At 41.2% G+C, this 24,405-nt stretch overlaps 1 protein-coding gene across 1 annotated transcript; it reads right to left on the bottom strand.

The window, feature by feature from the left end:
* Nucleotides 1–4,971: 4,971 nt before the first annotated feature.
* Nucleotides 4,972–24,202, bottom strand: nup88 (nucleoporin 88). The gene is made up of 17 exons (XM_067257043.1): nt 23,966–24,202; nt 23,623–23,792; nt 15,964–16,089; nt 15,666–15,752; nt 15,357–15,533; nt 13,937–14,126; nt 13,490–13,643; nt 13,243–13,341; nt 11,711–11,801; nt 11,162–11,266; nt 10,795–10,947; nt 7,589–7,714; nt 7,431–7,496; nt 6,209–6,289; nt 5,897–6,023; nt 5,545–5,663; nt 4,972–5,330 (listed from the first exon to the last, which is right to left on the bottom strand). Exons 1-17 carry the CDS (start codon nt 24,200–24,202, stop codon nt 5,267–5,269), a joined length of 2,172 nt encoding a protein of 723 aa, XP_067113144.1. The 3' UTR covers nt 4,972–5,266.
* Nucleotides 24,203–24,405: the final 203 nt, after the last annotated feature.

The following is a 24,405-nucleotide window of genomic DNA, read 5'->3' as shown; positions in this document are numbered from 1 at the left end:
AAAACGGAGACCATCTTTTAATTAAAGACAAGTTCCTTAACCTCTGTTGTCAATATCGCCAATACAAAGTAAATACTGTTCAGTTACGAAGCATTTGTTTGTAGCTAGGTAACGAATATTATGTCTGGAAAAACGTAGCTAGCTATGTGACCTGGTTTCGCCATATGATGACAGTCGTAGCGTCACTAGAATGGAGGCTAGATTATGTACACTTTAAGATCAATGTAGCTACATACCTTGTTTGGCCAATTTGGTCGATTGTGGAAAAAAATCGACCCGTTTTTAGTTATGGAGAGCCATCGCGCTAGCTTGATTATAAGAGAGAATAACAGAAATGTAGCTAGAATCCATACCTCAAACAAGTTAACCTAGACGCAAAACTGTACGTCCAATACAAAAAATAATGATATTTTCCGTGACCCAAGACTGCCGAAACCAGAGATATCCTTTATATGTCTGTGCCGTCAGAAATACAACTCTTGGCAGTTTCGAAAACGTGTACCCAATTCTGCTTTCATGTTGCGTGTCTGTTTGGTTGCCACGGTGATGGCGCAGCTGTGATAGCTAACGAGCTAGGCAGAGAGAAAAACGAACATTTACCTAGCATCCACACCTCAAACAAGTTGACCTAGACGCAAAACTACACGTCCAATCAATAAAATGAGGATATTTTCCGAGACCCAAGACTCTGCCGAAACTAGAGATGTCCTTTATATGTCTGTGCGGTCAGAAATATGTCTCTACCGGCAGTTTCGAAATCGTCTTCCTTCTTGCTTTCTCTGACGGATTTTACCCACCTCTCCATTGAAGTTAGTGAGAGAATTTGAAAGGCTGCTCTCGCTTCAAGGCTCATAGCTGAACATCTGTCAATGTGAGCTCTTTAGTAGTTACATTGGCTGAAAGAGGACAATTTTTCCTACATTTTAAGGTATAACTTGTTTCTGTAAGTTAAACTATATGAACGTTAGAGGAATTTGTTTGACAATTTAGTTGAATATCAGAAAAAGAGCAGCCAACAGAGTGCCACTCTGCTGGCTGCTCATTCATAAAAATCAAGAAGGAGCAAACATTTTAATGTATTTCAAACTGTCATAATTCAAAATTGGCTGAATATTTGAAAAGGCTGAATCATTTGGGAATAGCTGAATGTCTTGTGAACATTTTAAAGGTTGAATGGTGTCTCTAGCTGAAAGTATGCTGAAGTAGTTACGTTTGAAAGAGGAGGAAGCTTTTTAATGATTTGAAAGGATTTACCATTACTTTTAATGGGAGAATAATTTGCACAAAAACCTTAATGTCTTAAAAAGTATAAAAGTGAGAAATACCAAAAGTCATAGCCAACATCTCCTGAAGGAGCTGAACGTTTTGATACAAGAATTGTAGGAATCGGTGAAAGTATGCAGAACTGGTTAAAGGCCAAAAAACGGTGGAAGAACTAAGAAGTTGATATAATAATAATAATAACTAGAAAAGGCTGTTCCTGCGAAACAGCAGTGAGAATGCTGAAAACCTGAATGGGGATAGCTGACCATGCTAAAAAAGCTGAAAATAGTGAAAATTTTGTAGAAAGTTATAAGCTGAAGCTTCAAAGCGCCCGAAAGGTATTTTTGAAAGGGGCTGGAGCAGCATTCCAACAATGATTTGAAAGGATTTACCATTACTTTTAAAGGGAGAATAATTTGCACAAAAACCTTAATATTTTAAAAAGTATAAAAGTGAGAAATGAGAAAATACCCGCAAGCTGAAATGAATTAAAAAAATGTGAGTCACACAAAAGAGGCAGTGTGGAAGCTGAACTGCATCATCTTAACAAAGCTAAGAGCTAAAATAGCCTACAATGCGGGAGAAGCTGAAAGCTGAACTGTTAAACAGAAGAAGAAGTAGGCTAGCTAGTCGTAACAAGAATATTATCGTTTTAACAGATGAAATTATAGTATAGGATAGTATTAGCAGTAGCAGATGTAGCCTATGCGTTTACTCGGCTTTCTTAGTAGGATTCAATGTGTTGATGGAATGAAACATACAGCAGTAGAGCCAATACAGGAAGACACGGCGACACTTTGTTGCAGAAGGATGATGGTGCAAGTTTTGTCCGTGGAGCATACAACGATTAATAAAAAAGAATCATGTAGACGCGTTTATTGAGTAATCGCATAACTAATTACACATGTAAACGGAGTAATCGTATTATTGGTATAAACCGACAATTGCTAGTAATCGGGTTTCTCATGGTCAAGTAAACGTACCAATCACCTGTGTGAGAGACTGAGTGGTGCGTGTCTGTCGTTACGGTGATGGTGCAGCTATGATTGCTAACGCTCTGAGGGCAGAGAATAAGAGAAATGTAGCTAGAATCCACACCTCAAACAAGATAACCTAGACGCAAAACTGTACGTCCAATCCAAAATATAAGGATATTTTCCGAGACCCAAGACTCTGCCGAAATCAGAGATATTCTTTATATGTCTGTGCAGTCAGAAATACGACTCTACCTGCAGTTTCAAAAACGTGTTCCTTTTGCTTTCCTGGTGCTGTTTGTTTGGTTGCCACGGCGATGGAGCAGCTGTGATCGCTAACGAGCTAGGCAGAGATAAAAACGAACATTTACCTAGCATCCACACCTCAAACAAGTTGACCTAGACGCAAAACTACACTTCCAATCAATAAAATGAGGATATTTTCCGAGACCCAAGACTCTGCCGAAAGTAGAGATGTCCTTTATATGTATGTGCGGTCAGAAATATGTCTCTACCGGCAGTTTCGAAATCGTCTTCCTTCCTGCATTCTCTGACGGATTTTACCCACCTCTCCATTGAAGTTAGTGAGAGAATTTGAAAGGCTGCTCTCGCTTCAAGGCCCATAGCTGAAAATCTGTAAATGTGAGCTCTTTAGTAGTTACATTGGCTGAAAGAGGACAATTTTTCCTACATTTTAAGGTATAACTTGTTTCTGTACGTTAAACTATATGAACGTTAGAGGAATTTGTTTGACAATTTAGTTGAATATCAGAAAAAGAGCAGCCAACAGAGTGCCACTCTGCTGGCTGCTCATTCATAAAAATCAAGAAGGAGCAAACATTTTAATGTATTTCAAACTGTCATAATTCAAAATTGGCTGAATATTTGAAAAAGCTGAATCATTTGGGAATAGCTGAATGTCTTGTGAACATTTTAAAGGTTGAATGGTGTCTCTAGCTGAAAGTATGCTGAAGTAGTTACGTTTGAAAGAAGAGGAAGCTTTTTAATGATTTGAAAGGATTTACCATTACTTTTAATGGGAGAATAATTTGCACAAAAACCTTAATGTCTTAAAAAGTATAAAAGTGAGAAATACCAAAAGTCATAGCCAACATCTCCTGAAGGAGCTGAACGTTTTGATACAAAAATTGTAGGAATCGGTGAAAGTATGCAGAACTAGTTAAAGGCCAAAAAACGGCGGAAGAACTAAGAAGTTGATATAATAATAATAATAAAGAGAAACAGGAAAACAATAGTGAGAATGCTTAACAGCATTCTCACAATAAAGAGAAACAGGAAAACAATAGTGAGAATGCTTAACAGCATTCTCACAATAATAACACTAACAATAACAATAGGTTTCCTCCTTACGGAGGAATCCTAATAAAACTAACAATAACAATAGGTTTCCTCCTTACGGAGGAATCCTAATAATAATAAAACTAACAATAACAATAGGTTTCCTCCTTACGGAGGAATCCTAAAAATAATAATAATATATATATGTGAGAGAACAAAGGTTGTGCCCTTGCCAAAGCACACCCAACAATGCAAATGCATTGAAAATCCTATTCAGGAGCTGAAAATCACTTTAAAGCAATAAAAATAAAGAGTCTCTAAAACTGATTCTGAAGCCAAAACCTTGTCAGTAGTATGTGGATAGGATGAAATACAGTTGCTTTGAGTCAGTTTGACCCGTTTTAGGCTGAAATATAAGCAGTCATGTCATGTGTGGCACTGAAGTAAACATGATATTACTGACTAGTAACATTACATTTACATTTAGTCATTTAGCAGACGCTCTTATCCAGAGCGACTTACAGTAAGTACAGGGACATTCCCCCGAGGCAAGTAGGGTGAAGTGCCTTCCCAAGGACACAACGTCATTTGGCACGGATGGGAATCGAACTGGCAACCTTCAGATTACTAGCCCACTTCCCTAACCGCTCAGCCACCTGACTCCCTGGTAACACTCCATTTCAATGCCAAAACCCTTTTCCCATGTATAAACCACCAAGATTAACATGGTAGAATAGTCATAGTTGATGGGAAACCATTCACCCAGAAGTTTCATACAAAACAATGCAAATGCATTGAAAATCATATTCAGGAGCTGAAAAGCACTTTAAAGCAATAAAAATAAAGAGTCTCTAAAACTGATTCTGAAGCTAAAATCTTGTCAGTAGTATGTGGATAGGATGAAATACAGTTGATTTGAGTTAGTTTGACCTGTCATAAGGCTCAAATCTATCAGACCTGAGACCAGCCTGTTAGACCTGATATGAGACTAGCCTGTTAGATCTGATCTGACACCAACCTGTTATACCTGATCTGAATCCAGCCTGTTAAATCTGACCTGGACCAGCCTGATAGACCAGCCTGTTAGATCTGATCTGAGACCAGTCTGGTAGATCTGACCTGAGACCAGCCTGTTATATCTGACCTGAGACCAGCCTGTTAGATCTGATCTGAGACCAGCCTGAAAGACCAGCCTTTTATATCTTATCTGAGACCAGTCTGATAGATCTGACCTGAGACCAGCCTGTAAGATCTGACCTGAGACCAGTCTGGTAGATCTGAACTGAAACCAGCCTGATGGGTCTGACCTGAGACCAGCCTGATGGATCTGACCTGAGACCAGTCTGATGGATATGACCTGAGACCAGCCTGATAATGATTACTCTGTAGTCCACCAAATTGGATTATTGCAAATTAATGATAACCCAATGCAAAACAACACATACATTTTCATTTATTAGCCAGGACACAAATGTTGAATAAAAAACCTTATATTGATGCATACAAAATACCCAGCATGACAACCCAGCATGACAACTTAACATTCCAATCATGACATCCTGCCCTGTATGTAGGTTAAGACTAGTCTTTAACTTTTAAAAAAAATGTCAAAGAGTTGAATATGATGGCACAAGCAATTTGCGTAGATGGAATGCATTTATAAAAGTGGTTCAGGACTCTTATTTTAGTGGGGTGTCTGGGCTGTAAAATGGATGAGCAGTCTTTCAGTCTCAAAAACTGAACTGGTTCTTGATGTCCTTGATCTGTTTCATCATTTCAGCTATGTGCTCTCCCCTGGAAAGTAAAAGAAGAGAGAATAACATTCACACAACTTACACAACCTTCCCATGTTTGGTAGGATTCCCCAGAGTTCAACAAAGTTACTTAAAGACTAAACTTAAAAAATGTGACATGACAATTAAAATACAATAGACCATCCATATGATGACATGGGTTAAGGCAATCTGATGTTTGTGCCAACTAGAGTTTCCACTGTGCCAATACTTACTGTTCTTTGATGACACCCTGGACACACTTCCTCTGGTGAACGTTGAGGGAGACAGTAGCTCTGGCTGGAGACACGCCTTTATCCATCTGCTTCTTTTGGTAGTCCATCTTCATGTTCACCTAGAGACACCAAGTCAACTCGGGTCATTACAGAAAGCAATGATGTAAATCGGCTGGTACAAAGTGAGAATTTTTTTTCTCTTTCCATCACACAAAACGACCCCCTTGGCGATTATATATTACACTTCTTCCATCAACTAGGCTGGCTTCTCACTGTTGACACCCCCACCATCACCCATACCTGTCAAATCTCCGGTGACAGCGCCCTGGGGTCTCGCTCCCAAGCCCCTCACCTGTTTGATGCCGTTTCCCAGGTGTCGTAGCTGGTCGTTGATAGTCTGCAGCTCCTTCTTCATGTCCTTCTCACTGTCTGACAGGACGGGCAGCTGACTCCTCATGCTCCCCAACACCTGCTTCACCCTGGAGGGGGGGGGGCGACAACATAGGCTTTCAGCAAGATCAGGGGGAATTTTTTCTTTATTTTTATCCTCAGTTTTTTAACACAAGTATCAAGGGACTGCAGGAAGGGAGTTTGTTAGCATCAAAGAGTGCAGTCCCATGAAAATGGAAGGCAGACTTTAAATCCACGTTGTGTGAGGCATTACCTGTTCATGATGGCCTCCTGGCGGTACTTGGCGTCTTCGTACTTGTCGGCCAGATGCTCTGCTGCCTCTCGCAGGCTCTTCCTAACAAAGCACCATGTTGGGAATACATCCATTACTCTTGTGTGCTCATCCTAGATACTCTCTCACAATGTGCTAATGTTTAGCTTGAAGTAGCATTATGAGTTATTTTCAATAACATGATCATAGTGGTTATAGATTGCAGGAAACAATTGTCTATTTCAGAACTAGTGATCATTTTCTGTCGTTATCCTTTGGAACAGAAGCCTAGCTGCTTTTGAATATACTAGAGTGACAGCAGGTCTTGGAAAAAGGCACTGTGTCACATTGCATTGTTCAAGTGTTATCCCGTAGTTAGGTGGCATTTCCCTGTCTGCACATCTGTCTGCTCTGGCTCATCATGCAGTGCTTCACCCTGTATTTTAACTTCACCTCTCTCTGTCAAATATGGAAAAATGGGGGAAAAGGGCAATGTGAGTTAAGATTAAAGAATATATTGTGCTTAGTAAAGTTATGCATTGTGCTTATTAAAGTTCTGTCTTATGAACTGAGAAGTGTGCTCAGGCTTAAACATTGAGTTTCGACCACAGTGTGGGAAGCAGGCTGTTCTTTGTGTCTATCTCTTCATTTTCAGAAACAACCTTGAAACTGGGTGGAGACGGCACCCGAGCAGGTGGGACGCGTAGGCAAGAACAACTCCCTGATGCACGAGAGAAAAATCTCAACCCTCTTTTCATCTTTCTGTTTAAATTGCACTGTATAAATATATGCTGGGGAGGGACAGATAGCCAGTTGGACTTCGTGAACCAGCCCAAACTCTGTTGCGGGTAGGGAAACGTAGACAACCCCAGAGCTCTGTACTTGTTGATTTCCAACTGCTGCATTAAAGCTGATATTAATCGGACCTCTGCGACTCCAGACCACTCTTTCTAGAACACAGATTTGTGTCATTGAATACCATCATTACATATTGGAATAGACACAAAGAATTTCAGTCCTTCAAGATCTGGTGATGTCTTCTTGGGACAGAAGCACAATTGCTGTAGGGGCCTTGGGAAGGTCTTTCTCTGGAGCAGACCTGGGCCACATCAGCCCCACGCTACCTTTGTGCCCTTTCATCAAGTGCATGCAATACAATGAAACCAGTCGAACCGCCCTCCCAAAGGTAGGGCAGTGGTAAGCGTGAGTTTCTGTCCGTGCGTACCTCTCCTCTGTGCACAGTGCCAGGTCCTCCTGCTGCTTGTTCTTCTGTCCCGTCAGGAGTTTCACCCTGTAGGAGAACGGACTGTCAGCCAAAAAAACAACAAGCCTTCGTCCACACACCATATCCAGGAACAATGTATGTGTGTGAGAGATGGCGACCTTCTCTGCATCTCCTCCCGGGCCATGTCCTGTTTAAGAATGTACTCTTCTCTGAACACCTGTGTGGCTCTGCTGAGAAGCTGGAGACACTCTGGGGGGGGGGACAACGTGTCCTTATCGCCCGCCCTGACACAAACACACAAGTATTAGAGAGCAGAGCATGGAGTAGAGCTGTAGACTAAACTAAATTGGAAACCCCACACTCGGTTTACTACATGCTTCAGGGTGCGGGTATAGAGGGAGAGATGGGTGTTTTAATGCTAGAGACATAGTGGGACTCCTGTGCAATGCATTTATCTGAATAATTGCTTTCATCCATTAATTATATAGGGAAGGCAGTACACAATCCCAATTCCCAAGAAGTTGGGACGCTGTGTAAAATGTAAATTAAAACAGAATGCAATCATTTGAAAATCTCGTAAACTCATAAGTCATTCACAATAGATAACTGAAAACATATTAAATGTTTAAACTTAGGAAATGTACAATTTTAAGAAAAAAATAAGGTAATTTGGAATTTGATGGCCGCAACACGTCTCAAAAAAGTTGGGAAGGGGGTAATAAAAGGCTGGAAAAAGTGTTGCTAAAATTAAACAGCTGGAGGAACATTTTGCAACTAACTAGGTTAATTGCAAACAGGTCAGTAACCTGATTGGGTATGAAAAGAGTATCTTAGAGAGGTAAACCTGCATCTACATATTGTGGAACCAATTCAGAATAATGTTCCTCAACGTAAAATTGTGAAGACTTTGAATATCTCATCATCTACAGTACATAAAGGGTTTCCCTGCAGCACTTTCCAGCACACGCCTGCCGCCTTCTCTACATCGTCGTCAAAAAACAAAACAAAATGTATATCCGCCGTGTTACTCTGTCCTGTTTTCTCCCTTTCATTCCAAACCGTGACCAACGCCAGTCTCCCTTCTCTGCCGAACGCATGAAAAAAACAAAAAACAAATGTTCCATGAATTTGAAAAGAATCAATTTTTACAAGCTTTAAATATGTGATATGCCTCCGAATCGTGTGATGTGTCAGAACAGCGGCATCTGGCGGTGGTTGAATGTCATTGCGCTATCATCGGTCGCCAAACATTCTACAACATTCTTTATCCGGGGAAAAGAAAACATTTTGGGGGGGGAAGATGCTCATCTGGCATTTGGATAGCCGACAATCAACTTGTCGCATCGAGGTAAGATAATTATTCTAAATTATCTAAATTCTATAAATACTACTAGAACAACCTGTCAACTGTTAGCTCGAAGTATCTGAAATTATTATGATAGGCGTAATGATTCCTTATCAAGGTTAGTTTCGTTTACACGTGATTGTCTCATAGCTATACGTTTGACGATTGCACGTGATTTTCTCTCGCATTGTACACAGCCAAATGGAACGAAAAACTACTTAAAGATCCTGCAAAGTTAATTCCATGATTTGTTTCTCAGTACATTATATACGTGTGAAATGAGTTCCTAAAAGCATGTGCAAAGCGTTAAAACTTTGTCGCACCGAAACGTGTAGTTAGACCGTAGAACAGTTTCTCTTACGTTTTCAGATCAGGTTTTAATGGGCGGGGCCAAAAAGTTACCCATCTACGTCATTTCGACCCATCTACGTCAGATCACTGACTGCTGCACTGTTATTGTAGCCTACATCAGCTAGTTAGCTAGATAGCTTCAGGATGTCTCCCTCCACCTGCAACTGCATCTTCCCTGGATGCAAAAACTTGAGCTGCGCTGCAACACTATTTAATTTCCCTATTGATGAGGAAAGGAAACATAGGTGGATTGATTGTGTAAAGAGCCACGCTAATGGAAAGCTTCGGATAAACTCCAACAGCCGCCTCTACAGTGGATAAGAGAGTCTGCCAAATGACTAAATGCAGTGACCATTTCACGGCGGATAGTTTTAACATGGACCAGAGACAGACGGGGTTTGCGGACACACGGCTTCTCTTGCAGCGCGGAGCCGTACCAAGCATCGCCCTCCCGGCCGTTCCTCCTCCGGTCGCACCTGGACAATCCACCGCCGCCAGCGGTTCATCACTCTGTTCTGTGTGCTTGTTATAATTATACTAAATAACTTTTCCAGAGGTATCTCTGCTATGAGTTAATGCAAACCGGTAAATTGATATTAGGCTACTCAGTGTAGAATGATGGTATTTTGGTGAAATGGTAGCTAATGTGGTAGAAGTAGCCTAGTTGGGAGCTCACTGTCTGCTGTCTCTGGTGTCCATTTTTACTGTTACAGCTCAGGGGAACATTTCATTTATATGCATCTGTATGTTTCACTCATTGAACAAATAAATTCTAATTCTATACGGTTTTGTTCGGCTTGACGTAGCGTCCATTATCTGGGTCGGAGGTAGGCACTAGGCAGCGAGGGGCGGAGCTTCAGCTCCTTCAGGCGACACGCCCCCCCCAGTCTAAAGCAGAGAAGACTGCTGATTATTTTCACGATTTCAAAGCCTAATTTAACATACTTGTCGGTGTTATTTTTTCATTCAAATTTGGATGGATAGTTAATAACACATTATTCTGTGGTGTGGCAAACTTAAAACTCGTTTTCAGGTCCACTTTAGAGGATCTTTAAAATTGCAGGCTTCTTCGTACGACGAACCAGGCCTACCTCTATGGAGTCAAATTAGGGTAAATAATATTTGGCATCCGTAGAAATCGTTTTGCATCCGTAGAAAAGTGTTGGTCCAAAATATTTAGCATAATGCCACACTTTTTTACGGATGCTTATCTATTTCTACGGATGCAAAACCTTTTTACAAAAGCACAACTTTCTCTACGGGTGCAAAGCGTTCTCCACGGATGCAAAACTTTCTCTGCAGATGCAATGTTCCCAGACATATACAGACTGTTGTTGAAAGAAGAGGGGATGCTACACTGTGGTAAACATGGCCTTGTCCCAACTTTTTTGAGACATGTTGCTGCCATCAAATTCAAAATTACCTTATTTGTTACTTAAAATGGTACATTTCATTAGTTTAAACATGTGATATGTTTCCTATGTTCTATTGTGAATAAAATATAAGTTTATGAGATTTGCAAATCATTGTATCCTGTTTTTGTATTGTATTTTACACAGCGTCCCAACTTTTTGGGAATTGGGGTTGTAATAACAAACAGCACTAAGTCATTGAAGTTGTGTTGGCGATGTGTGTGGTGTGTGTCGCGGTACTTCCTGGTTATCACACCTCAGCATTAGGGGATTGGTGGAGCTACGGGCCAGGATGCTGCGGATGTGCTGTTCAAAGGAGTCGTCGGCCAATCCCCGCAAAGGGGAGCTGGCCAAATCCATCCCTAACTGGGAGCAGAGTAGGGGGGGCGAGGGGGGGCGAATGGAATTCCTGAAAACATACACACGCGTACGCACACTAACACTTAACCAGCGACTTATTTGAGCCTCAATGAATAAAGAATGTTCAACTGCCATGAGAGTCGATTCAATACATTCAGTTAAGGACAGCCAAATATAACTTTGTGGTACACAACTGTCAATTTAGTCAAGGATTGACTACATTCAAATAGAACTTGTTTTGTGTGCGTTTTGTCAAACCGTACAGCAATGGCAGCAGAAGACACTCATAAGTGCTGGTGATGCAGACCATGGTGGCTCCCAGAGACAGGTCAGACACAATCCAGAAACCACGCACTGGGGCTGACATGCTGAGGCAAGAGGATGATGTGAGAGGGAGAAGTGAGAGTGAGAGAGGAGAGAAAGAGAAGGAGGGGGCAGGAGGATGACAGTAGAGGGAGGAAGGGGGCAGGAGGATGACAGGAGAAAGGGAAGAGGGAGCAAGATGACAGGAAAGGGAGGAAAAGAAGGAGAACAGAGAGAGAGGAGGGGGCAGGAGAATGACAAGGGAGGAAGGAAGGGGGCAGGAAGATGACAGGAAAGAGAGGGAGGGACAAAGGATGGAGGGAGCAGGAGGATGACAGGAGAGGGATGGAGCGAAGGAGAGAGTGAGGGAAGGGAAAGCAAAGAGCGAGATACAGACTCCATCATTATCGAGGTGACATGTTGCAGCACATGACAAGAACAACCCAACTTCGAACATATATATCTCGGGGGAGGAGTCGAGTGACGTGGAGCCCTGGAGCTGGCTCTACCTGGTAGTGAGCGGCCGGGTGCAGAGTATGTGCTCCACGATGCAGCGGTGCTCTGAGGCCAGCTCCTGGAGACTATCCTTATCCTCCTCATCTGGAACGGGACACAGACAGGGAGCAGTTTGAATCATGTCGACTCCAATGGGAGACCTGGGCCCTGTTCCATAAAGCGAGTTTACCGAATAAGCCAGGCTTATGTCAGTTAGTCGAACTCATTTAATTCATTCGGTTCCATAAAGCCAGCTCAATGTAGTTCAAACTCAGCTATTATGGCAACTTATGCTGCGAAATTAACCTGGGCTGCGTTCCCTGAAAGTATCGTAAGCCTAAATTGATCGTAGAATTCATTGTACGACGGATCTTAGTTTTACGGCCCGTTAACAAAGCCATCGTAGCTAAAGTGTCTCTTGAAAGCGCTTAGATTAGCCTGCTCCCTACGAGCATGTTTGGGAAACGCACTAAATAAATCATGATGGTTTCGTTATTTTGCTCGATCGTTGCTAAGATCCATCGGTATCGGGAAACGCAGCCCTGGTCTGGGGCAGGCTAACACACTTAGCGTGTGTTGTTGCTTAACCAGACGTTACACGTAACACTGACCCAAAGATAAAACAATGATGGGGTACAACAACAACTGTCTGGGGTAAGGTTTTTTTTTCTTTTTTACACCACTATCAGTTCAATATGTACATTTATTGAAAATCTACAAAAAATAAAAAATGTATGCATTAAACAATGATGAACAATGATTTCAGAACGATACTAACCTACATAGCCTACTTTAAACTTTTGGCTATATGGTAGTTTGTGATGTTTAGGCTGATGCTACATATCTCATTCTAAATGATCCCAGTATAATTATCATAGCTAATAGTTAACAGTAGCCTACAATTGCAAAATGAACCTAAATCCATACATCTTTCCTCCAATTACCCGACACAAAAAACATGTTAAAAAGTTAGGCTACTGGATAATGTATTGGTTAATAGTATTTATTTAAAACAATGTCCAAAAAATCTATCTAGATGTGTTTAGAGGGTGTATGTTTTTTTAATCAATGAAGTAAAGGTCTATAAAAAAAGTACCTCGACCTACGTAGCCAATTGTTCATGTCAATCATGGCGTATCATTTTATTTTAATGAAGTGGTGGATGAGCTGGCATAGCATGGGGCTTAAAGAGAACGTTCTTTTGGGAAGAAGTCACGTGGTTGGGAACATTGCATTTTGCCGTGTTGGATTGATATGATCTTTATTCTACCACTCGGCTGCTAAAGAATGGGGTGCACCCGCAATTATCTTTACTTCTTGAATCTGACTTGAATTAGTGGGATTGCGTGAACTAGAATTGGCCTTTATTGAAACGCTTTAGCCCTGACTGACTTGTTAGTTTAATTCAAGTTTAGGACTTTAATCCGTTTTTGAGCAGCCTTTATGGAACAGAACTGAACGGTTAGAAGCAGTTCAAGTAGCATCCTGTACACAATAAACAACCCAACTTTGAAACCAAGTCAACCTTTCCTGGCCCCCTACTCACCGGACTGAAGGAACTTGTGGAGTTTGTTGAACCAGGTGAGGCCCACACTGTGCACCCCTGCCTCGTGTGTGCAATGATATCTGTGCTGGCACAGCGGGTCTGAAACAGAAGACAAGCATTGATCAGGGAACATTCTATCGCGTAGGAAAACTTGAAATGACTAAGCACGCCATGAGTAATTTCCATCTTTCCAATAAGTTCTATCTCCAAGCTGGTGTTAAACAGTTGCTCCTGCCCCTCCTCTCACCTCTGTGCAGTCTGATTGGGCAGGTGAAGTCAGAGTCGGTTGGCTCGTCCTCTTCCTCACCAGCAGCCAGTCTGAGGGTGAGCTCCAGCTCCACACACTCAAACACATAAAGGGACGGGACCGCATCCACTCCACGGACCCACCTCTCCACAGCCTGTCCATACAGGCGCAGCCCAAGAGACAGTGGGGGGGGGGGGAGAAGGAGAAAAAGAGGGCGTGGGGGAGAGATGGTCAGAGTGAGAGGGAGGGGAGAGAGAGCAGGGGGGGGGAAAGAGTGTGGTAGAGAGGGAGAGAGAGAAAGAAACGTAGAGAAGGAGGGAAAGAAGGAGAGAGAAAGATAAAAGGGGAGAGAGGGAGGGAAACTGCATTGGTAAACATGGTGCGGGGAGAGAGAGAGCGAGAGAGAACAAAGTTTATTTGTGGTGGTTCGAGTGGTTTCTAGCTCACCCCCACCTCCTCGTCCTCCTCCTCAGCCTCCAACACCACACAGTGGTAGAGCGTGCCCGTCTCAGTGGCTATCACCAGGATGTTGGGGACGCAGGGCAGGCAGAGCACGGCGCAGGCGTCGTAGCCGTAGTTATCCTCCGCTGCTGGGTACATGGGCAGTGGGCCCACAGGCTTGCTGAAACTGTTGCCACTGATAGAAAATGACGATTGGAGACCAAATAAACAGACCGGTACAACTTCTTGTCACCTATATCTAAATGGAAATTAAATTCCATTCAAACAACTTTATTGTCTATCACATAATGATAGGAAATTGTATCTGGTCACAAACAGCATGAAACAACCATGAAAGACTCGCATTCAATAACATAAAAACACAAGTCCACGAATAAATAAAGAGGTGTGCAAAGCCGCATTAAATAGTAGAGACTGTATATGATCTTGTTTAAAATGCCTGATAGGAGCATTTGGTTGGAGGCTAAGCTGCATGAATATTAATACCACACCTTGGAGAAGCTACAGTGGAGTGTGTTGATCCCTGTGTGCTATTCGAATTTCTTAAATAATAGTCATATTCAAATTCTTAAGACATTACTTTAAAGGGGGGGGGGAGGGAAAGTACTGTATTGCTTCCTAAGCCCACAAGCAAGCGCATGAGCAAATATAGGCCCTGCCAAATCAAGCATCGCATTTTTTATTTAAATGGAATTACTTTGTTTAAAGTGCATATAGTTTTTAAACAACCTTTCATAAATCTAATATAATTTCCCAAATGTGCATCAGTAATATAAGAAAGCACGCTTCAACAGACAGCATAATGTATTAGGCTATGTTTAGACAAAACGGAAAACTAACATTCCGAAACTCCCATTCGGGAAGAAACGACTGCATGTGTGTTCTCAAGTTTGATGTTATGGAGTGATATAGCAGCGGTAAAAAATAAAGAAATATATATATATTTTTTTTTTAACGTATTTTGTAAGTACTGTAAGAAACGCTGTTATCACTCCATAACATCAAGTTTTTACACATGCAGTCTTCTCATCCCAAAGAGTTTTCTTACATTTACATTTAGTCATTTAGTAGACGCTCTTATCCAGAGCGACTTACAGTAAGTATAGGGACATTCTCCCCGAGGCAAGAAGGGTGAAGTGCCTTGCCCAAGGACACAACGTAATTTTGCACAGCCGGGAATCAAACCAGCAACCTTCGGATTACTAGCCCAATTCCCAAACCACTCAGCCACCTGACTCCCTCTTGAGTGTGTCAGTTTCAGAATGACAATTTGCCATTTTGTCATAAGATCCTCTCCAACTCCGAGTCCTCACTTTCACACTTAAAATTTGAATGCATGAATGTGCAATTTGTATTTATTTATTTCAATTCTAATTTGACAGCACTACAGGTGACACGTTTTTACCTGTGTGTGAGGCTGGTATAGCTCATGTAGGTCTCTCCGTTCTCATAGAGGATGTAGAGGGGGAAAATCAGCATGTTCTCCTTAGAGCGCTGGCCTGAGATGTGGCGAGGGGTGCCAGACACCGGCCCAAAGTCGAACGCCACGGCAATCTCTCCCAGAGACGCTGCATAGGAGCGCCTGTTGGATGGACGAGGGGGAGGGTAGAGGAGATTGGGCAATCATCCCAGTTGGAATTGGAGTAAGTGGTAGAGAGACTTCATAACCCAGAATTCTGTCAGGGTAAGATTCTAAAATAGCCAGTTGTCTCACCCCCGAGTGTGAACGCTGCTGTCATCCTCCGACTGAGACACAGAGAGAACTTTGGAAGGAGTATGAGGCTCTTTCAACCCATAAAACCTACAGATACATACACACAGAAAATAACAACTATTGAGTTAATTTCAGTTCATTAACAACTGAAAACTACAGTTCTGGAAATAGGCGTGCTTACTAACACCACAGCTACAACTCAACGATAAAGAATCCAAAACCCATAATTTTACGTGAATAAGATGGAAACTATTGAAATGCTGTGGATGAATACTTGATAGTGGTACTGTGGACCAACCTGACGGTGTTGTCAGAGGTGAGCAGCACCAGGTGAGGCTCTTCCGTCTCACTGGGGTACCAGGTCGCCTGCCGCAGGGTCACTGACGCCAAGCTGGTGAAGAAACGCTCCGCAACAGGGATAGTCCTGACACACACACAAAATAAAGTAAAAACTCACTTGTGCTAGTAGACATTAGTTTTCCTACTTCTCCGGTCCTCCTTTAAACTATTTTTGGAAGCTGCTCTCTTACTTTCTACTTCATGAACATCAAGCTTAGAGATATGAGGAAACAAAACTGAAATACAGTCACTAACCATATCTAAATAGGAACTCTACAGGATGTTCTACAGACTTAAAGTGATCTTGAATAACTAGTGCCCAGTGCCTGTGATGCAGTCGGTGATTAAGATGCCAGTGAAACACACAAATTCAGATTACTTGAACTATGCACAGTGCCCGTGATCAAATTGGTGGCACACACACTGGAATTATGGATAGAGCACAGTGCCAGCAATAATCTCGGTGACACATATTTCTGGAATTATAGAAAAATTATACAAAAATTCAGCAGCATCGGCGGGTCAAAATTCCTTTAACATTTTGGGGCATAAATAGACTCTGACCCCATCGCATCTTTCTCTTCTGGGAGGAAAGATTTTATCTAACAAACTCATCTGAAAATACAATCAAGAATATTAACATATATTTATACCTATCTTAAGTAAACGTTGTTGGAATTTATTTTATTTACAGAAGTTACGTTACTGCTATATTCACTGAGTTTGCTAGTCTAACTAGCTTGAGTAGTGTAGTTCTAGCTCTAGCTCTAGCCAAAGTTACTAAACTAGCTGGAGAAAAAAAATCACAATGAATTAAATGATAATAATTAATTGGCCATCAACATCACAAACATTACATTGTGAATATTAATTTCAACAAATATATAGCTAACTTAACGTTAGCTAGCTAGTTAAATGTACAATTTCTCTTGCGCTAACTGGATGATCCTCTGCCCTGGCTGAGCGGAGATTAGTGGTCCGTAGTGATGGGAAGTTTGGATCATATTACGGACTCGGTTCTTTGAATCTCGTTCATTAAAAAGAACAACTCCTTTTTCAATTCATTTCACCTGATTCAAATGCATGTTCGTTACCAGGCTTCTGCGTTTGTGCACGTCCTGTGAGAGTGCGAGGAGGAAGGAGTGTGTGATTCTTGCGCATGCATCACGGTGTATGTCAATAAGCAAGGCCTCGCATGTTAAGTTCGCACAGGGCCTTACACCACCCCTGCGACGGCTCTGACTATAAGATAACACACGTGATGACACGCATGTCCGTTTTCTTGACACAGTAGCCTGCAGCTTTTATCGCTGTGATTCAACTGCATGTTTCAGAGCATAAAAGTACAGTTTTTTCTTAATGCCAGTATCGTACTGTTCCTAAAAAGCCAGTACCTTGGAACAGTACCAGTATACTGTGCAACACTAATGTACATGTTATATTTTCGTTCTTAATTTTTGCAAATATATCAAAAATATTCAACAAAATGTTTTCACTTTGACATCATGGGGTATTGTGTGTAGAATTTTGAGGGGAAGTCATTTTGGAATAAGGCTGTAACTAGGGGTGGGCGGTATGAACGGTATAGAAATATACCAGTATGAATTTGGCGAATGATACGGATTTTCACTGTACCGCACTCCTGGCATAGAATTACCGCACGTAACTTTAACGCAAATATCACAATAAATCTACGTAAAAATCGCAAGCAATCTTCCGTATCCTCATAACCAGAATTGCACTGAGAGTAGAGTATCGTTTTCCGGCTTTACCGTTCGGTTTTATATGACACAACGTTTATGACGTTTACAGACAAATATTGAACTAAGTTTTATTGGGATCCCATAAACCAGGGCTCTTCAATAGGCGGCCCGCGGGCCGAATCCTCCCCCGAGCAGCTTTGGACTGGCCCCCGGAGTGTGTTCCGGTAACCTCATTCAGTTCGTGACTATGACAAGAAAACAAACAACAGAAACACTCAGGGCCGGATTTACCATTGGGCTTGACTGGGCTCCAGCCCATGGGCCCCGTCCTGTAGGTGGCCCCGCCCGATTACGTGCAGCGGAGGACTGAGCTATTAGCCAGAAAGCTAAGTTATGCTAGCAAGATTCATAGACAAGAACATTGTGTACGGTTCACAAACCGTAAATATAATTTGACAATATGTTTGACAAGAAGACTAGCTAGCTAACAAGACATGTCATTGTCCCCAAATCAATATCAAGGTTTTCACGAACAAGGTATTGGCCATATACTAGCTAGTAGCCTACTAGGCTACAGTACGGCCGCAGCATGTGTAGCGGGTTGAATAGCAAATGGATGTGAGATCGCATCAAAGTTGACATATTCTCCAAACAGTCATTATAATTTGACAGTATGTTTAACAACAAGACTAACCAGCAATCTAGCCATGTCATTGTCCCCAAATCAAATCAAGATATGTATGTGTTGGCCGCAGCATGTCTGAAGTAGAGCTAGGTTGACTAGCGAGGTGAATCGAATGGGATGTGAGATGAGCGGTTGACACAGTAAATTCAGAAAAGTAACATTTTCCAAACAGGTTAAAAGAAATATTGAAGTCACTCATTGTTGTAATTACATGTTAGCTTGGTAAAGTTTCTCAAAATTGTAAACGGAGGTTTTGACTGCGTCCCTGATGTTATTGTTACTTATTTAAGACACTTTGTACAGGCTCATACCAAGGAAAGATGTTCTTTGCTCATACAATGTAGCCAGCTCAATAATTTAGAACAGTGAACAGTTTTGCTGGAACTACTTGGCTGATTGGCTGCAGCCAATCAGAATCGAGTATTCACCCAGACCATGGTATAATAACTTAAAAAAATGTTTTGTCATTGGGGAACATTTAGTCATTGAATCGTTAATTCAGGAGTTTCGTTCAAAAATGCTGATTCATCCATGAAACAAGTGAAGTATTTGAGTAGTTGAATCATGCATTCAAACCAAGTTTTTTTTATATAATTCATATTAAGTAAACATTTTAAATAGATTTCAGCAATTAACATAAATTCTGTTATTTTGTTTATTTTGCCCTTAGTCTTCCATTTATGTTAGTTAATTGCATTTTCTCCAATTGTCTGTTAATATGGCTTGGTTATTGCTCACCTGGTTTGATTTTTGAATCCTTGGGCCTATACGGCCTCTTGGGCATATGTTGTTATATGCACTTACAAAATAGAATATATTGACTCCTTCAGTATGTTGTTGTAATTTCTTTATTTGTTACCGTGATTACTCATATCCTCCGGCCCCTGACTTTGCCTCAGTTTCAAGAACCGGCCCCAGCTCCAAACTAATTGAAGAGCCCTGCCATAAACATACATACACATACATACATAGTAGCTCTTCTTCCATGGCAAAGCACTGCAAAAGTTGGAAAAATTCTATGCATGCGGCACACCTGCCGTACCGCATCCAAAAATGTCCGAGTGCAGTAGATTTGCCAGAGTGGAGCAGTGTGGATTGCTTTCTATTGAAACAAATGGACCGTAATGCATTCAATTTTCAATGTTTGGTGTGAACGAGGTGTTGCCCAATCCAAATCCGTCCAATGCGTTAGATTAGTGGTGTGGATTGCATTGTCGTGAAATGTAAAGATAACTGTGATATATAACGTTACCGTCAGTGCTTCAGAATTATACCGTGATATACATTTTAGGCCATACCGCCCAGCCCTAGCTGTAACATAACAAAATGTGGAAAAAGTACATTCATGCAAATGATTATGTAGCCTAAGGGGTGTTTGCTATATTTATATCAACTTTTGTATTTTTTCCTTTGTGCTATGCAATGCTGTAAAATAGTATTGTATTTCTGTATGCATTCTCATAAATAAGCCACGCCAACTGACTGAGGAGACTAAATTTGTGCGAACATTGTTCCTGTCGCTATATTCATGCCTTAAGAAACCGACCAAGGAGGCTGAAGTGGTAGGAATAGAGCCCATGCAATCTGGCGATTATAATGTTGATTTGGTGTTGAGACTTTTGTGCACATTTACAATGTACAGGTAGTTTTGACATCAGTAAATACATTAATTTATGTAACAAAATTCACTGATCTATACTAAAAGTATCCAGTTTATATTGACATTATGTTAGCTAGACTGCATTTCATCCATAAAGGTAACCATTTGAAAGCAGCTGATTCTATGTTATGCTAATGTTGCAGGCCACCCGCGTCAACGAAGGGCTAGCTTTTCGCTGGTAGTGGTGGCGCTTGGGAAGTCAGAGATGGCGGGTTCGATTCACGGTGAGGGATGAACACGGTCCAGAAAAGCCTGACAGAGCTTTCAAGACCACATCTGTTGCATACAATTCATAGTTTACGTTCCAAGGGGCACGCCCCCTTGGAGGGCAAAAAAGGCTTTCCGCTGCCCGCCACCCATTATAAAGGCATACATTTGCTTTGGGTCTGTTGCTTTTGTGTTGCCAAAATGCCGGATATTTGTCATTCTATCGGATGCAGTAATGGAAGAGGAAACAAGCCTGGGCTGTGTTTCTTTAGAATTTCGTCCGATAAAGAAAACCCAGAGAGGAGGCAAACAATGCCAGCCGCCCAAATATACACATATTTGCAGCTAAGAATATACAGGTATATTAATTATGGTATTTTTTGCCATAAAACAAATTTTTATGTAATCGGTTTGACATAGTTTGTTGTGTATCAAGGCAACCAACTGCAGCGGTTGTAGTGACTTAAAGTTAGCTAGTTAGCTAAATAGTTTGGTTGTTGTGTTAGACACAACTAAACTCAAAATGCATGTGGAATTACATGATTTGGAAATCCCTTTACACCGATATTCAACTGAATGTAAAACAAAGACAATGTGTGAGACTTGTGTTGAAGACTGATTTTTCATTCTCATTTGATCCTTCGTTTTTATTTACGTTTTTTACAGCATCCCAACTTTTTTGGAATTGAGGTTGTAATAAGTAAAGATTAAAGGAAAAGTTGAATTTCCGTTTGCTGTTGTCTTAGAAAGAGAGGGGTTAGCTAGTTTACATTAATGATATCACAGTCATCACATATATAAAAACCTTGCGGTTTTAGGGGCAGAAATACGGCAGCGGGTGCTGTATATGGATCGCAAGGGCCCAACACTTGCAGTTTGTGTCCATATCTTGCCTTTTCTTTAGCTAAGAGGTGATCCAAAAAAACGTGGGAAGTAAATTTGCCGGCTTTTGCTGCGTCTCAACGGTGTGAGCCGCTATGCCAGCAGATTTCTGCCCTCCAGGTCACCGCGGATGTCACGTGACTGAAAACTATGAATGTAGGCTGCAAGGTGAACCACGAAAAGTCTTTTAGAAAATGATTCCTGCTCCACAGTCTGGCATCTACACAATCTTTAGCTCATAAAAAAGAACGAGTCGTGCTACGCTACCAAAAAAAAGTTTGTCGCTGAATTTCCAGTCAATTATCGTTGCGTTTATGTTTTATGCAGAACTAGTTTCTTCAGAGCGTAATAGGATTTTGGTGGCACGGTTCGACACGTGATCGTTCTACACCAATAAGGTAGCTGCTTTTAGTCAACATGGATGGATATGTTTGGCAAATAGAGGTTGGGACCTTGCACGTAACAGAAATTCGGCCCCTGACAGTGTTTTGCATGTGATACACTGCGGCTGCAAAAGTGCGTGTGAGACAGGCAGATGTTTTTCTGCAGGACTGTGTTGCACAGACTTATGTCGTTGTTGTAATTGTGCCAACACAAAAGAAACTGAGGAACTGGAAGATAACTGTCCTGACACTGACAGTGAGGACTGAGTGTCCTTAATCTGTTATTCCTTATTCTGTTTTGTACAGTTTTATATATCATATTTTTCATAACGATTGTTTTTATGGTTGATCAGTGTTTTCATTTGTGGAAGAATGAATGAATGAATGTTACAACGACATAAGTCTGTCCCCCCCCCCCCAGGTTAATGTAATAGCCTAGTTTAATAACTAATGTAATATTGCACATATCTTCGTACTATTTCCCCTAAAGCAATAAGGTTAGGCTATTTAGAGACCTTCCACTCATAAAGTATGTTCTAAATGGCATAAATCATAAATGCTGCCAATTATCAATTGACGTATAAATAATTCATAGTTGGTCAGTAGCCTAGCCTAGCCTATCGATTAAGGTACTCAAAAGCATGTACACTGTCTGCTTCATTTGAGCTTGATAGGCTAAGCATTCTGTAGCAAATAATAACAATAAACCCACTATTTATTAATTAAAACTACTTCTGCATAGTAATGCACCGAAAATACAAACGTAAGCAAAGGCAGCAATCGCTATCGAATCAACAGCAGGGGAATAATACAAACAACGAAGATCACCAGTTAACTTAATTTAAATTAGCAAGAACTACAGACTAATACAATAACAAGCTTAAATTAACTGACAAGTTAGCTATACGACTTCTCAAAGACGCACAATCTCAACTGCGGTGTGAAGCGCGTATCCGTGCTATTCTCCGACATGCACTCTAACAATCACATAGACGTCCTAAAATTTTGTACAGCCCTATTTCTGATACCATGGCGGCAGAAATGTAGTCGTGGTGGGCCGCCAAGGCAAAATAAACATAGAGGAAACACTAACGTGCAAGGTCCCATCCTCTATTTGACAACCATATCCATCCATGTAGACAAAAAGCAGCTACCTTATTGGTGTAGAACGATCACGTGTCGAACCGTGCCACCAAAATCCTATTACGCTCTGAAAGAAAGTTCTGCATAAAACATAGACGCATCGACAATCGACTGGAATTTCAGCGACAAACTTCTTTTGGTTGCTTAGCAGGACTCGTTCTTTTTTATGAGCTAAAGATTGTGTAGATGCCAGAAGGAGCGGGTTGAAACGATAACAGGGTTCACCTTACGGCCTAATGGTGACATAAGACACAACGCACAAGGAGTACTAACAACCGCTACGCTAGCAGTCAGCACTGCAAACTAATTGGACCTAATAACCTTCAAGCTATACCAACTGAAATAAACCATCCATTAAATTTTTTATATTTTTAGTTAGCGCCTGTATTTAATCAGTAAAATAGTTTAGGATTTTCTGTATTGCACTGACATGAATAATATTGTTTCTGTCGGATGCCTGTTTTCTCACTATACACAAATAGTTTCGGCTTGCGAGACCTATCTTATAGTGCAGCTCAGTAAACTCAACATGACCGAGAGTTGAGAGAGCGAAGAGAACAAAACTGGCAGAATTTTTTTGGGGGGGAAATGTCTAAATGCTTATCCAAACAACGTCAATCGAGGCACTGCACTCTGTTGGATTATAAAATGAACACCTGCAAAATAGGAGTGCCCTGTTCTTTAGATAATCATGGGAAACTCGCTGCCCTAAAATTCCATTCAACATAGGCCTACACACTGTATACAAAAATGACGCGTTCTCACAAATACAAGGACAGAGATTCCTGGCATTATTAGAGAGATCCTGGTGGAAATCCTCAGTCAGTGGTTTGCTTACCTTTTGGCTTTTACTTCTAGAGCTAGGTTTCATGACAATAATTCCATTAAAAAGCTTTATTGTAAAAAACAAAATAAAAAAAGTACGTTGTTTGATAGATTACTTCTAGCTACTTACTTGCAGTTGATTTTATTTCTTCCACCCTCGAACTCAGACTTTTTGCCCCATCGTTGCGGTAGTTCCAGAACCGTGACACCTCGCTGTCCAATGAGTGCAACATGATACTGTGTTGGACTGAGCAGGACCTGACAGACTTCGAACCGCGGCGGGTTGATGCTGAGTAGAGTCTATGTAAGTTAAGGAGGGGAGAACATTAGTAGCCTATATAAAATGTAGCAAGCCTGGCCACAGTGCAGCGAATATTTGTTATTGGTGGTCTATCCTATGCTCTGAAATGAATGTGTTATATGCTTACAAAAACAACATCAAATCTAGCCAGACAGTTTGTTATCTACATTACCTGATATTTCGCGCTGTCCGAACTCTGCTCTGTGTTGAGCTGCCTCAAGTTGGTTGTGTAAAAAACGCTGTCTGCATCATTCCATAAGAATAAATCTCCGTTCAAACAAAATATTAGATTTTTAGCTGTCCTCTTGTGGTTAGCTTTTGGTTCAGACCCGAGGTTTTCTCGTAATTTAGCAAAAATGTCATGATTTGGCAGCTCATTTCGCCAGCACTCTCCAGCAAACGCCGCCATTTTTTCTGTCGTCTGAAGATGACGTATGCTGAAACCCTACCAATGAAAGTGAGTTTGGAAAGATGCTGATACAAAGTTGAAAATGTAAAATATGAAAAGTTTTCAATAAAGTTTCTTTTTCACTTGGAATAATTTACCATTACGTTTGCCGTTTGCCTACACTTTATATTTACATTTACTCATTTAGCAGACTCTTATAGTAA

Source organism: Osmerus mordax, chromosome 19, assembly GCF_038355195.1.
Source record: "Osmerus mordax isolate fOsmMor3 chromosome 19, fOsmMor3.pri, whole genome shotgun sequence".
Taxonomy (NCBI): domain Eukaryota; kingdom Metazoa; phylum Chordata; class Actinopteri; order Osmeriformes; family Osmeridae; genus Osmerus; species Osmerus mordax.
Note: the sequence above shows the minus strand (reverse complement) of the source record. Positions and strands in the feature narration are given on the sequence as shown.